The 12,500-nt window shown below is 46.6% G+C and overlaps 2 protein-coding genes across 8 annotated transcripts in view; both read left to right on the top strand.

Moving 5' to 3' along the window:
* The window catches only part of LOC143277445 (uncharacterized), a 41,986-nt gene extending 38,778 nt beyond the window's left edge, over window positions 1-3,208 (top strand). The window contains exon 2 of the mRNA XM_076582265.1: window positions 104-3,208. Coding sequence (XP_076438380.1) covers window positions 322-2,994 — 2,673 coding nt within the window. The 5' untranslated portion in view covers window positions 104-321 and the 3' untranslated portion in view covers window positions 2,995-3,208. The remainder of the gene's footprint in view (window positions 1-103) is intronic.
* LOC143277528 (uncharacterized) overlaps window positions 1-12,500 on the top strand; it is a 90,646-nt gene that overhangs the window by 46,036 nt on the left and 32,110 nt on the right. The window lies entirely within an intron of this gene.

Raw genomic sequence — 12,500 nt, 5'->3', positions numbered from 1 at the left:
AGAGAGAGAGAGAGAGAGAGAGAAGAAGAAGAAGAAGAAGTTAAATTTTGAAATTAAAAAATTCAAACAAAATTGATCACGTTTATCCTTTTTTTTTCCACAGGGCAGACACCTAAACAACCAGACTAAAAAGGAAAAAAAAAAAATTGGAAAAAAGAAAACCACATCCGGATTGGACTAACAACACCACTACCATCAATCAGCACCCCTTCAACTAGTGGAAGAGGAGGAGGAGGAGGAGGAGGAGACTGCAACAAGGAAAAGAGACCTAAGAAAGACAGGAAGAAAGAGAGGAGGACCGCCACCAGTACCACCGTCACCATGGGCAACTTCTGCGCGGGCAAGCAGGCCAAGAAGGAGGCCAAGCTGGAGGAGAACGAGAAGCCTGGTGAGCGAGGAGGAGGAGGAGGAGAGGAGGACGCGGCGCCCGCACCCGGGGTGGACGTGTCCATCGGGGTGGACGGCATCGGGGTGGAGGTGAAGGAGGGGGAGCTGCTGGGCGGGGAGGAAGGGGGCGAGGGCCTGAAGCGGCCAGAGGACGGGATGCGCGTGGTGAAGGACCGGGCCAAGGAGATCGCCAAGGAGGCCGAGGCCAAGCTGCTGGCCCGCAGGCAGGCCCTGGAGGAGGCCGCCAAGAAGGCGGAAGAGGAAGCGGCCACCAAGGCCGACGAAGGCGTGGCTGAAGTGGAGGAGGGGGTGAGGAGCGCGGAGGAGGAAGCCTCCACCGCCGTGAAGGGCGCGGTCGCCGACGCCCAGGACGCCGCGTCCAGAGCGGAAGAGGAGGCGCGCAAGAAGCAGGAGGAGGCGGAGCTGGCGGCCCGGGCGGCCTTCCAGTCCATCCGCACCAGCGCCAAGGACGCCGCCGGCGCCGCGGCGGAAACGGGAGAGCAGGCGAAGCAGAAGGTGGTGGCGGAGGTGGAGGACGTCAAGCAGTCGGCCCGGACCGCGGGCGACAGCGCCCTCTCCGCCGCCGCCGCCGCGCAGCAAAAGGCGGAGGCCGCGGGCAAGGCCGCTCAGGACGAGGCCCAGAAAGCGGCCGACGCGGCGCAGAGCGAGGCCGAGAGGAAGGCGCAGGAGGCCAAGGCGGCCGTGTCCCAGCAGGCGCAGGCGGCGCAGGACTCGGCGAAATCGGCGGCGGCGTCGGCGGCCCAGACCGCGGCGGACGTCAAGCAAGCCGCCGCCGAGCAGGCGGGCGCGCTCCAGCAGAAGGCCGAGGCGACGGGACAGGACCTGCGTCAGAAAGTTGAAGAAACCGGGCAGCAGGTCCGCCAGAAAGCGGAGGAAAGCGGACAGGAAGTCCGCCAGAAAGCCGAAGCCGCCGTGGACAGCGCCAGCCGACAGGCGCAGGAGACCGCGTCGGAGAAGATGACCGCGGTCAAGGACTCGGTGGAGGGGGCTGCAGTGGACGTGGCCGGCAAAGCGGAGGACCTGGTGCCGACCTTCTCCAGCCCCGTGCAAAGCGGGGCCTCAGCCTCAGCCTCGGCCGACAGACCTTCCTCGGGCAGGCTGTCCGGAGACCTCAGCGCCCTGGAGCGAGCGGCGGGCGGCAGTCTGGTGGCCCAGGCAACGGCGGACGTGCCCAGCGTGGACGTCAAGGACGTGTCGGAAAAGCGGCTGTCGTCGGGGGCGGAAGGCGCGGACAGCAAGGAAGAGGGGAACACGGGCGGCAGTCTGATGGAGATGATGAAGGATTCGGGCAGCGCCGCGGTGCAGCAGGCCCTCCAGGCAGGGGCCCAGGCCGTCGTCACCAAGGTGACGGAGGTGGTGTCGGAGAAGCTGGGAGGAGGAGGAGGAGGAGGCGGGTCTGGAGCAGAAGGAAGCAGCAGCAGCGGCAGTGCTCCCCCCAACAGTGCAGGAGCCCCGCCACCAACCCAATCCTCCCCTACGGAACCCCCGAGCGGCAGCGGCGGAGGCATCGGCGGCGCCGCCGGGCAGGTCGTGGAGCAGGTGGTGCAGCAGGTGGTGGACAAGGCCCAGTCCCTGATGCCCGGAGCCCTGGCCCCGGACCGCAAGTCGGCCGACATGACCTCGGTGGTGGAGCGCGGGGAGGAGACCTTGCCCTTGGCCGCGCGCGAGACCTGCGTCCTCCGCCAGACGTCGCTGCCGCAGCCTGGCGAGCAAGCCACCACCACCACCACCCCGCCTAGCGACGTGAGCTCCCCCCCTACCGGCGAAGAGGACGAGGAGCGAGCTCTGCCTTCCCCTCCCCCTCCCCCGCCCATGGAGGTGGACGGGGTGGGGGTGGTGGAGGGCGGCGCGTGCTCCTCCTCCTCCTCCCCTCCCCCTCCGCCCCCTGCGGTGGGGATGATGGGCTCCAACGACGTGGCCGTGATGGGGGGGAACAAGGCGGCGGTGGCGGAGGAGGAGGAGGACTCGCTGCAGCGCGTGGCCAGCCAGGTGACGAGTCAGGCCGTGCAGGACGCTATCCGTCTCGTCACGCAGAACGGCCTGGGAGGAGGAGGAGGAGGGGGCAGCGGGGGCAGCAACACCACCCCCTCCCCCTCGCCCTCCGACAACACCACCAACACCACCAACACCCCCAGCCCCCTCCCCTCCTCGCCGCTCTCCTCCCCGGGGGCTTGCGGGGTGGGCGGGGACGGGGACTCGGTGTCGGGGCTCCCTCCGCCTCCGTCGCCTCCCGCCTCTGCTGATGCTGCTGTAGTGCCTTCTCCCCCTTCTCCCTCCTCTCCCTCCTCTCCCTCCTCACCCCCCGCCCTCCTCTCCAAAGCTGCTGAGAGTGGCGGCGTTGTTGTTGGTGGTGGTGGTGGTGCTCCAAGCGCCGCCCTGCCCCCTCCCCCACCCTCCCCTCCCCTGCCCCCTCCGTCGGGCGGTGTTGGTGGTGGGGTGGAAGGGGGCTCGGCTGGCGGCAGCCTCCCTTCTCCTCCTCCTCCTCCTCCTCCTCCCTCTACCACCACCACCACCACCACCTCCTCCCCTTCCCCTCAAAGTGCCGCCGAGTCGGACACTGCTAAAGCTTCCGAGGCCTTGATATAAAATGACTGACTTGATTCGCCTGCCGGGATGCTCAACTTTTTTTTTTTTTTTTTTTTTTTTTTTTTTTGTAGGGGAAGTGGGGAGGGTGTGTGTGTGTGTGTGTGTGTGTGTGTGTGTGTGTGTGTGTGTGTGTGCTCGCGTTTGCGCTTGCGCTTGCGTTTGCGGTATGGTGTGCGTGATTTTGAATGAATGAATGAATGTTTTCGTGTGTGTGTGTGTGAGAGAGAGAGAGAGAGAGAGCATTGCTTTTGTTATACAGTCAGTCAACAGCCCCCCCCACACACGCCACCCCCACCACACCCCATGTAGGCAATGTATTCCCCCCCACCCCACCCCACCCCCAAACCTTCTTCCCTCCCTTCCTCCCCCTCCCCCACCCCCCTCCCTACTCCACCTCCACCTACAACCCCTCACTCCCACCACCACCCCGTCCCCCCCCCCCCCCAACCCATCCCCCCACCTTTCAAATCGTCGGAACAAAACTCATGCAGCGTCGACACCGTGTTAAAGCGAACACGCTAGCTGGGCAACCTTTTGCGCTCCTAACTAACCAAGTAAGACCTTGTCCTGGAAGAACGTCGTGGTCAAGCGTTCTCCAGCGTTTCACTCCTCCCTCAGTCAGCAAGCAGCGAGGCGAGCAAGCAGCAGGTTACCATTTTGGGGGCAGGGGCCTCCTTGCCGGAGCGACACAGGCTTGAGATGATGTGTGTGTTCTGTATGATTATTATTGTTAATAATTATTATTGTTATTATTATTATTATTATTATTATTATGATTGCACGTTTTGTACCATCGGTATTACATCAATAACACGTCTGTCCCCCCCCCCCCCCCCCCGCCCCCCCCCCCGTGTGTGTGTGTGTGTGTGTGCGCGCGTGTGTGTGTGTGTGTGTCTGTGTGTGTGAATATCACACAGGGGAAAAAAAACCACTGGAACTGCTAAATCGCAATCTGTTGATTAATTAATTAATTAACGAACAGCAGCAGCAAACCCTCCCCCCCCCCTCTTTACAGAATTAACAGTGGGGTGAGGGAGGGAAGGTGAATCAGAAATAAAAGAAGAAAAGATAATAAGAAATATATATATATATATATATATATATATATATATGAAAGCATAATCAGATGGGGGTCAGATTTGAACATCAGACGGCGGACCATCAAGTTGTTCAGCAACCGTGTTTTTCTTTGCTCTTGTCTGATTCTTTCATCGAGTTTTTTGGGGGTTTTTTGTTTTTGTTTGTTTTTTTTTGATTAAGAGAGAGAGAAAAAGAACCCCCCCCCCCCCCAAAAAAAAAAAAAAACAACAAAAAAACAAAAACAAAAAACACTCTAAAAAAACAACAAAACAAAACAAGACAAAAACACCCCCCACGCCCCCCCCCCCCAAAAAAAAAACAACCCCACCCCCCCCAACCCCCACCCCCGCGCCCCCCAACATCAACAAGAACTCCCTAGTCCGTCAACTCAAGGTGCTCCGAAACAGGAAACCGGAATTTACTGGCATCGTTTTTTTGGTGTGAGCATAAATTGTTGAAGCTGTGGTGTATCTTTTTTCTTGTGTGTGTGTGCGGGGTTTTTTGTTTTTTGTTTTTTGGGTTTTTTTTTTTTTAAATTTTATTTTGTTTTTCACCGGTGTTGAATTTTTTGATTTAGCGTGCTGATCGAGATGGCTAGGGGAGGGGGTGGGGGGCGGGTGGGGGTTTGGGGGGCGGGGGGGGGGGCTTTTTGTTGTTTGTTTTTTTGTGTTTTTTGTTTTTTTGTTTTTTTGCATGTCGTGACAACATTATCAGTGACACGGTGTAGCGCTATGCTTTTCATTGTGGTATTAAAAAAAAAATATATATATATATATATAAAAAAAGAAGCTAGTATTGCTTTTTCTGCCTGACGTGGTGTTTTTTTTTATGTATTGGACACAAGGAACAATAATTATTGATTATTTGTGACCTTTGTATGTTTGTTAGTTTTTTCCTTCTTATGCTTCTTCTTCATCAAATCAGAACTGAACATGTTTTTAAAAGTTTTTTTGTTGTTGTTTTGTTTTGTTTTTTGGGATTTTTTTTTTTTTTTTTTTTGCTCATTGAGTTGATTAGTTATTGATTACATGTGAGTGAGGTTTTTTTTGTTTGTTTGTTTGTTTGTTGTTTTTTTTCCCCCCGATACTCAAACTGCGTCCAAATATTATACTCTTGTTTGTGCAATGACTGTTCGTTTGATAACTACGTTTGATCTAGTCATATCAGTAGGCTAAATAAAGAATTGGTTGGTTGGTTGGTTGACTGCGTGTTTACACCTTCGTTTGGTCTGGTCATATCAGTGGATGAAAATGCATTAGTGCATGCTAATTATCTCCCCCCCCCCCTCCCTCCCTCCCCCTTCCAACTCCCCTTGTGCTAACGCAAAGTCCTTCTGGACATCATCATGGGTTTTTTTTGGGTTTTTTGGGTTTGTTTTTTTTTTAAATTGCCTTTGTTGTTTTGTCTATTCTGTATGCTTGTGAGGTGGGTTATTTTTTTTGTTTTTTGTTTTTTTTTGTTTTGTAAGTCTAGGAATAAAACCGTAGTTGGAGTTTTTTCTTTTTCATATTTTTTTTTTTCTTTTTGATTTTTTTTTTTTTTTTTTGTTTTTTTTTTTTTTTGAGAAGAGTAACAAGTGTAAGTGTGACATATGTCTGGCTTTTCAGCCTGCTAAGTGACCGGATCGGAGAGGATTCTTCAATACGTTACGATTTGTGGAATGGCTTTTTTTTTTGTTTTTTGTTTTTTGCTTGAGATAATAAGAATAATGAAAAAAAAAAAAATAAAAAAAATAAAAACTTTTGTTTACTTCCCATTGTTAATTTGTTTCCCTACTTGGTGTGAAGCTGAAAACTGTTAATCCGGGTTCTTGGAACATCTGGCGGCAATGGGGGGAAAGGGGGAGAGAGAGAGAGAGAGAGATGGAGGGTGGGGGGGACGAGGGGTAGGGTAGGGGAGGGGGGAAGGGCGTGCTCAATAATGAAACATGTAAACAGTGTCACAACTGTGTAAAATATATATATATATATATATATATATATATAGCAGTGTAACGACCACAGTCAGCTTTCCCTTTAATCATTCATGCAGCGCCATCACTCCCCGAAAACGTGAGTATGGCTGCTTGCATGGCGCAGGGTAAAAAAAAAAAAAAAAAGGGTCATACACGTAAAAGCCTACTCGTGTACATACGAGTGAACGTGGGAGTTGCAGCCCACGAACGACGAAGAAGAAGATGGAAGATGCAATGCCATCAAGAATATAATTTATATATATATATATATATATATATATATATATATATATATATATATAAAGAGCGTTTCGATTCCACCGCAAACCAAACAATTAAATGTCCAGAGTCGAGTCAGATCAAATCTTATGATCTCCAAAAGAGAAACTCATGATTATAATTCTGTGGTCTTTGTTAACAGAACAGGTGAACGATATAAACCTAAATGCATGCATTTGAAAGACGTGAATGTGCTTTAACACACACATATAATTTATGAGGGGGGAGGGTGGTAGTTTGTCCGTTTCCTAGCTTCTTTTTCTCCTCCTCCTCCGCCTCCTACTCTCTCTCTCTCTCTCTCTCCTTCTTTTTCTTCTCCTTCAAGTATCCGTTTTCCTCCTCCTCCTCCTCCTCCTCTTCTTCTTCTTCTTCTTCTTCTTCACATGTCATCATCGTCATCATCATCATCATCTTCTTCTTCTTCTTCTTCATGTGTCATCATCATCATCATCTTCATCTTCTTATGTCATCATCATCATCATCATCTTCTTCTTCATCTTTTTTCTTATGTCATCATCATCAGCATCATCATCTCTTCTTCTTCTTCTTCGTCGTCGTCGTCGTCGTAGTAGTAGTGGTCGTCGTCGTCGTATATCATCTTCTTCATCTTCATTCTTCTACTTCTTCGTAGTCGTTGTTGTTGATGATGTGATGTAGGGTACTTATCGTGTTTACTTCCTGTCAGGGTCGATTTGGAGAGACAGGAAGGCAGGATTTGTGAGAAAGGTTTTCATGCAAGTTCATGTCTTTTTTTTTTTTTAACCAGTGTTTTAAAAAGAATAACAACGAATACAGGTACAGTTACGTTATATATATATATATATATATATATATATATATTTTTTTTTTTTTTTTTTTTTTTTTTTTTTTTAAATAAGGACAATAGTATTGAATCGTTAACTGGATTAAGCAGTGTGTGTGTGTGTGTGTGTGTGTGTGTGTGTTTCGTGTGAATCTCTGTGTGTGTATGTGTGTGTGCGTGTGCATCTGTGTGTGTGTGTGTGTGTATCTGGCTGTGTGTGTGTGTGTGTGTGTTGTCTGGGGTGTGTGGGATGTGCCGGTGAGAGAAAGAGAGGGAGGGTGGTGTACAATCCCAGCTGTGAGCTGACCTGTGTTGGTAGTAAGTAGTGATGGACTCTCTGGGCGGGGGGGGGGGGGGTTCCTTTCCTATTTCTTCTACTTTCCCCGCCTTGCCCCTTTCCCTCGTCACAAGGACCATCCGTTTTATGTATTGATTTTCGCAGGAACCCGAAGGATATGAGCAACAGCTGCAAAAAATATGAGTAAAAAAAGAAGACGGGCTCAATAGCCGAGTGGTTGAAGCATTAGACTTTCAATCTGAGGGTCCCGGGTTCGAATCTCGGTAACGGCGCATGGTGGGTGGGTATAAAGGGTGGAGATTTTTTTTTTTTTTTTTTTTCCCGATCTCCCAGGTCAAAATAATTACGTTGCAGACGTGCTTATTTAATGCCTGAAACCCCCTTCGTGTGTGTGTGTATACGGCAAGCAGAAGATCAAATACGCGCGTTTTAAGATCCTGTAGTCCATGTCAGCGTTCGGTGGGTCATGGAAACAAGAACATACCCAGAATGCGCACCCCCCCGAAAACGGAGTATGGCTGCTCACATGGCGGGGTGAAAACGGTCTACACGTAACAGCCCACTCGTGTACATACGAGTGAACGTGGGAGTTGCAGCCCACGAAGAAGAAGAAAAGAAGAAGAAGAAAGGAAAGAAGAAGAAGAAAGAAGAAGACGAAAGGAAAGAAGAAGAAGAAAGGAAAGAAGAAAGGAAAGAAGAAGAAAGGAAAGAAGAAGAAGAAGAAAGGAAAGAAGAAAGGAAAGAAAAAAAAGAAGAAAGGAAGAAGAAAGGAAAGAAGAAGAAAGGAAAGAAGAAGAAGAAAGGAAAGAAGAAGAAGAAGAAAGGAAAGAAAAAGAAGAAGAAAGGAAAGAAGAAGAAGAAGAAAGGAAAGAAGAAGAAGAAAGGAAAGAAGAAGAAGAAGAAGAAAGGAAAGAAGAAAGGAAAGAAGAAGAAGAAGAAAGGAAAGAAGAAGAAGAAAGGAAAGAAGAAGAAGAAAGGAAAGAAGAAAGGAAAGAAGAAGAAGAAGAAGAAAGGAAAGAAGAAGAAGAAAGGAAAGAAGAAGAAGAAAGGAAAGAAGAAGAAGAAAGGAAAGAAGAAAGGAAAGAAAAAGAAAAAAGGAAAGAAAAAGAAGAAAGGAAAGAAGAAGAAGAAGAACGGAAAGAAGAAGAAGAAAGGAAAGAAAAAGGAGAAAGGAAAGAAGAAAGGAAAGAAGAAGAAGAAGAAAGGAAAGAAAAAGAAGAAAGGAAAGGAAAGAAGAAGAAGAAAGGAAAGAAGAAAGGAAAGAAGAAGAAGAAGAACGGAAAGGAAAAGAAGAAAGGAAAGAAGAAGAAGAAGAAAGGAAAGAAGAAAGGAAAGAAGAAGAAGAAAGGAAAGAAGAAGAAGAAGAAAGGAAAGAAGAAGAAAGGAAAGAAGAAGAAGAAAGGAAAGAAGAAGAAGAAGAAAGGAAAGAAAAAGAAGAAAGGAAAGAAGAAGAAGAAAGGAAAGAAGAAGAAGAAGAAAGGAAAGAAAAAGGAGAAAGGAAAGAAGAAGAAGAAAAGAAAGAAGAAAGGAAAGAAGAAGAAGAAAGGAAAGAAGAAGAAGAAGAAAGGAAAGAAGAAGAAGAAAGGAAGAAGAAAGGAAAGAAGAAGAAGAACGGAAAGAAGAAGAAAGGAAAGAAGAAGAAGAACGGAAAGAAGAAGAAGAAAGAAGAAGAAGAAGAAGAAAGGAAAGAAGAAGAAAGGAAAGAAGAAGAAGAAAGGAAAGAAGAAGAAGAAGAAAGGAAAGAAGAAAGGAAAGAAGAAGAAGAAAGGAAAGAAAAAGAAGAAAGGAAAGAAGAAAGAAGAGGAAAGGAGAGAAGAAGAAGGGCATTGACTGATACAAGGAAAGGTACGGCACAGAAGACGCTGGACATCAGTCGTGATTAAAAAACAGTTTCGTGATTTATATCATCTAAAGACGACAGTTTACTGCCAGTAGCCTCGATTTTTTTCATCATCATCATCATCATCATCAACAACAACAAGCATTGTAAACGTAGCATCAGTTCCCTCCGTTAATTCAAGGAAATGTTTCTTTCTTCCTTTCGTTCTTTCTTTCCTTCTTTCTTTCTTTATTCGTTCCTGTTTTGTCTTTCTCTCTTTCTGAGCTAGTCCTGTTCGTTTTGTCTTGTTTCTCCACCCACTCCCCCACCCTTTCCCTCCCACCCACTTTGGCTGTGTGTCGGTCTGTCTCCTCTGTCTCTCTCTGTCTCTGTCTCTCTGTCTCTGTCTCTCTCTCTCTCTCTCTCTCATTCATTCTCTGTCTGTCTGTCTCCCTCTTTCTCTCCTTCTCTCTCTCTCTCTCTCTCTCTCTCTCTCTCTCCCCCCCTCTCTCTCTCTCCCCCCTCTCTCATTCATTCTCTGTCTGTCTCCCTCTTTTTCTCCTTCTCTCTCTCTCTCTCTCTCTCACGCACACACACACACATACACAAACTCCAGCTGCCGGAAGAGTAGTTTGTGTGTGTGTGCACGAGGCCCTATTTTATTTATTTATTTATTTTTATTTTTATTTTTTTTTTTTTTTTTTAGAGTGTGAACCTGTTTTTCTTGAGCAGACGGTCAGACTGAAAAACTAGTGGAAACAAACCAACCGAAAACAAAACCACACACACACACACACACACACGCACACACAGAGATAGAAAGCCCCTTTCAGTTTGCTTCATATCATTCATATCAACAACAGCAGAACGCAACTCAACGCACCGGATGTTTTGCACATACATCCCTTTCCTGTCAATGTCGATGATGGTTTCAAGAATGGAATGAAAGAGTCTTGTGTTGACGTAAAGCCTTTAAAAGAAAAAAAGAAAGAAAGAAAAAAAGAAGAAGAACCCAGAAAAGTAAAGTTAAAAAGATATATGTAAAAAAAAAAAAAAAAATCATGAGTGTGAGTGAAAGAACAAACGCTTGGAATCGGGAACACAAGGGGTTCTTTTTCATTTGGGGGAGGGAGGATGGGGGGGGGGGGGGAAGGGGGGGGGGAAGTGGTGTTGGTGGTTTGGGGGGGGGGGGTTGAAAACGAGATAACAGATGTACTCCACACAGTCAGGGAGTCTACGCCTCATTGATACAAATAATCTCTCTCATTAATTAATTAATTAATTGGCTTGCAGGCTATTCCCTACCATTGCTGAAGTATTGTGGATGTGTGTGTGTGAGTGTGTGTGTGTGTGTGTGTGTGTGTGTGTGTGTGTGTGTGTGAGTGTGTGTGTGTGTGTGTGTTCTCTTTGTCATCTGACAGGAAGAATCCATGGATGTGGTGGACTGGCGTGGGTTGTGTGTGTGTGTGTGTGTGTGTGAGTGTGTGTGTGTGTTCTCTTTGTCATCTGACAGGAAGAATCCATGCATGTGGTGGACAGGCGTGGGTTGTGTGTGTGTGTGTGTGTGTGTGTGTGTGTATGTGTGTGTGTGTGAGTATGTGTGTGTGTGTGTGTGTGGGTGTTCTCTTTGTCATCTGACAAGAAGAATCCATGGATGTGGTGGACAGGCGTGGGTTGGGTGTGTGTGTGTGTGTGTGGGTGGGTGGGAAGGGGGGGAAGGATGCTCTGTATACTTCAAAAGAGTTGAATAGACTACTACGATGACAGAGGAGAGACAGACAGCACTGAGCCTGTAGATCATACAGATTCAGAGACCTTTTGAACTGACTGGAGAAAGGAAGTAGAAAAGGAGGGAAGGAAGGAAGGAAGAGAAAGAAAAAGAAGGAAAAACAAGAGAGGCAAGGCCTTCAAGACTCACCTGTGATACACTTTAACCACCAAAAAAAAAAAAAAAAAATCTAATCGTTAAAATGTGTTCTGTATTTGTTATTATAAAGCTTCGCGTTTAAAAAAAAAAAAAAAAAAAGAAAAAAAAAAGTCCTAACCAGATTCGAACCCCGCGTGTTCGGGTGAGAAGAAACTGTCTTACCCATTACACTATCGTGGCTCCTTAACTGACGTTCTAAAATTTAACATTTGAACATACTTTTTTTCTTTTCTTTTCTTTTTAAGGGGCGATAAATCAATTGCGGTATTCGCAGTGAGAACGCTGTTTAAATCATATTATTCTGGTATATCTTGGGCATTCAAAAAAATCTTTCACTCACTCAGTACGGCCAGTCCTCTCTTCTCCTCTACACAGACCCTTCAGATGTCCAGTGGGTGTCTGAATGACCCAATCTTTAGCTTCCGTCGTCAGAATTGTGGTATTCTTTGTCAACATTCACCTCTTCAGTATAAGAGTCTTCCGCTTGGAATATTTTGATGGTGGTAATTGGGGTGAAACGCTGTTAACGTCGTCTCTTTCGCCGTTCGTATGGAGAGAGTTAAGGACAATTAAAGGAAAAGAAATGAATGACAGGAAAAAAAAAATGGAATGTCGACATGTTGCTACTTCTTCCTCACACACCTCCGTGTCATTTTTGCCATGTCGGTGTTGGCAACAGATTTATTTATTTATTTATTTATTTATGTTTTGTTCCAGCTGACCCTATGAATGTAGAATTAGGAAGTTTTCGATGTTCTAGTTCCAGTGACCCAATAAAAAAAAAAGAAAAAAACTGATTATAAGCCGTGAGTTCGTTAGTTAATATTATACATAAATATTGCACGCACTGATATAACATTGCCTATTATTATATGTTTTATTTATTTATTTTTTTTAAAGAAGAAAAAAAAAACTGGCAGAATGGGGTTGCTTTGATTTCACACACACACACACACACACACACACACACACAAAGAAAACAAAAAAAAAAAGGGAAAAAAAAAACAGAAAAAGGGGGTGCTTTCTTCTTGCATGGTTGACGCTCCTCGCTCGCTCACTCTCGGATTTTTGTGACTTTTTTTTTTTTCATTTTATTTTATTTTTTCCTGACATTGCTTCTTCTTCTTCTTCTCCTCCTCCTCTTCCTTCTACTTATTTGTATTCTTCATTTTTTTCCTCCTCTCTCTCTCTCTCTCTCTCTCTCTCTCTCTCTCTCGTCTCCTTTAAAAAAAAAAGTTTACAGAATCAAAAGATTAAGGGGAGAGTAATTATTAAATTTCTCTTTGCTGTAAATTTGGTCACAGCTTTGAACGAACAGTTTCTTCTGTCATTTTTTTCTTTCTTTCT

Source organism: Babylonia areolata, chromosome 34 (assembly GCF_041734735.1).
Source record: "Babylonia areolata isolate BAREFJ2019XMU chromosome 34, ASM4173473v1, whole genome shotgun sequence".
Lineage (NCBI taxonomy): Eukaryota > Metazoa > Mollusca > Gastropoda > Neogastropoda > Buccinidae > Babylonia > Babylonia areolata.
Note: the sequence above shows the minus strand (reverse complement) of the source record. Positions and strands in the feature narration are given on the sequence as shown.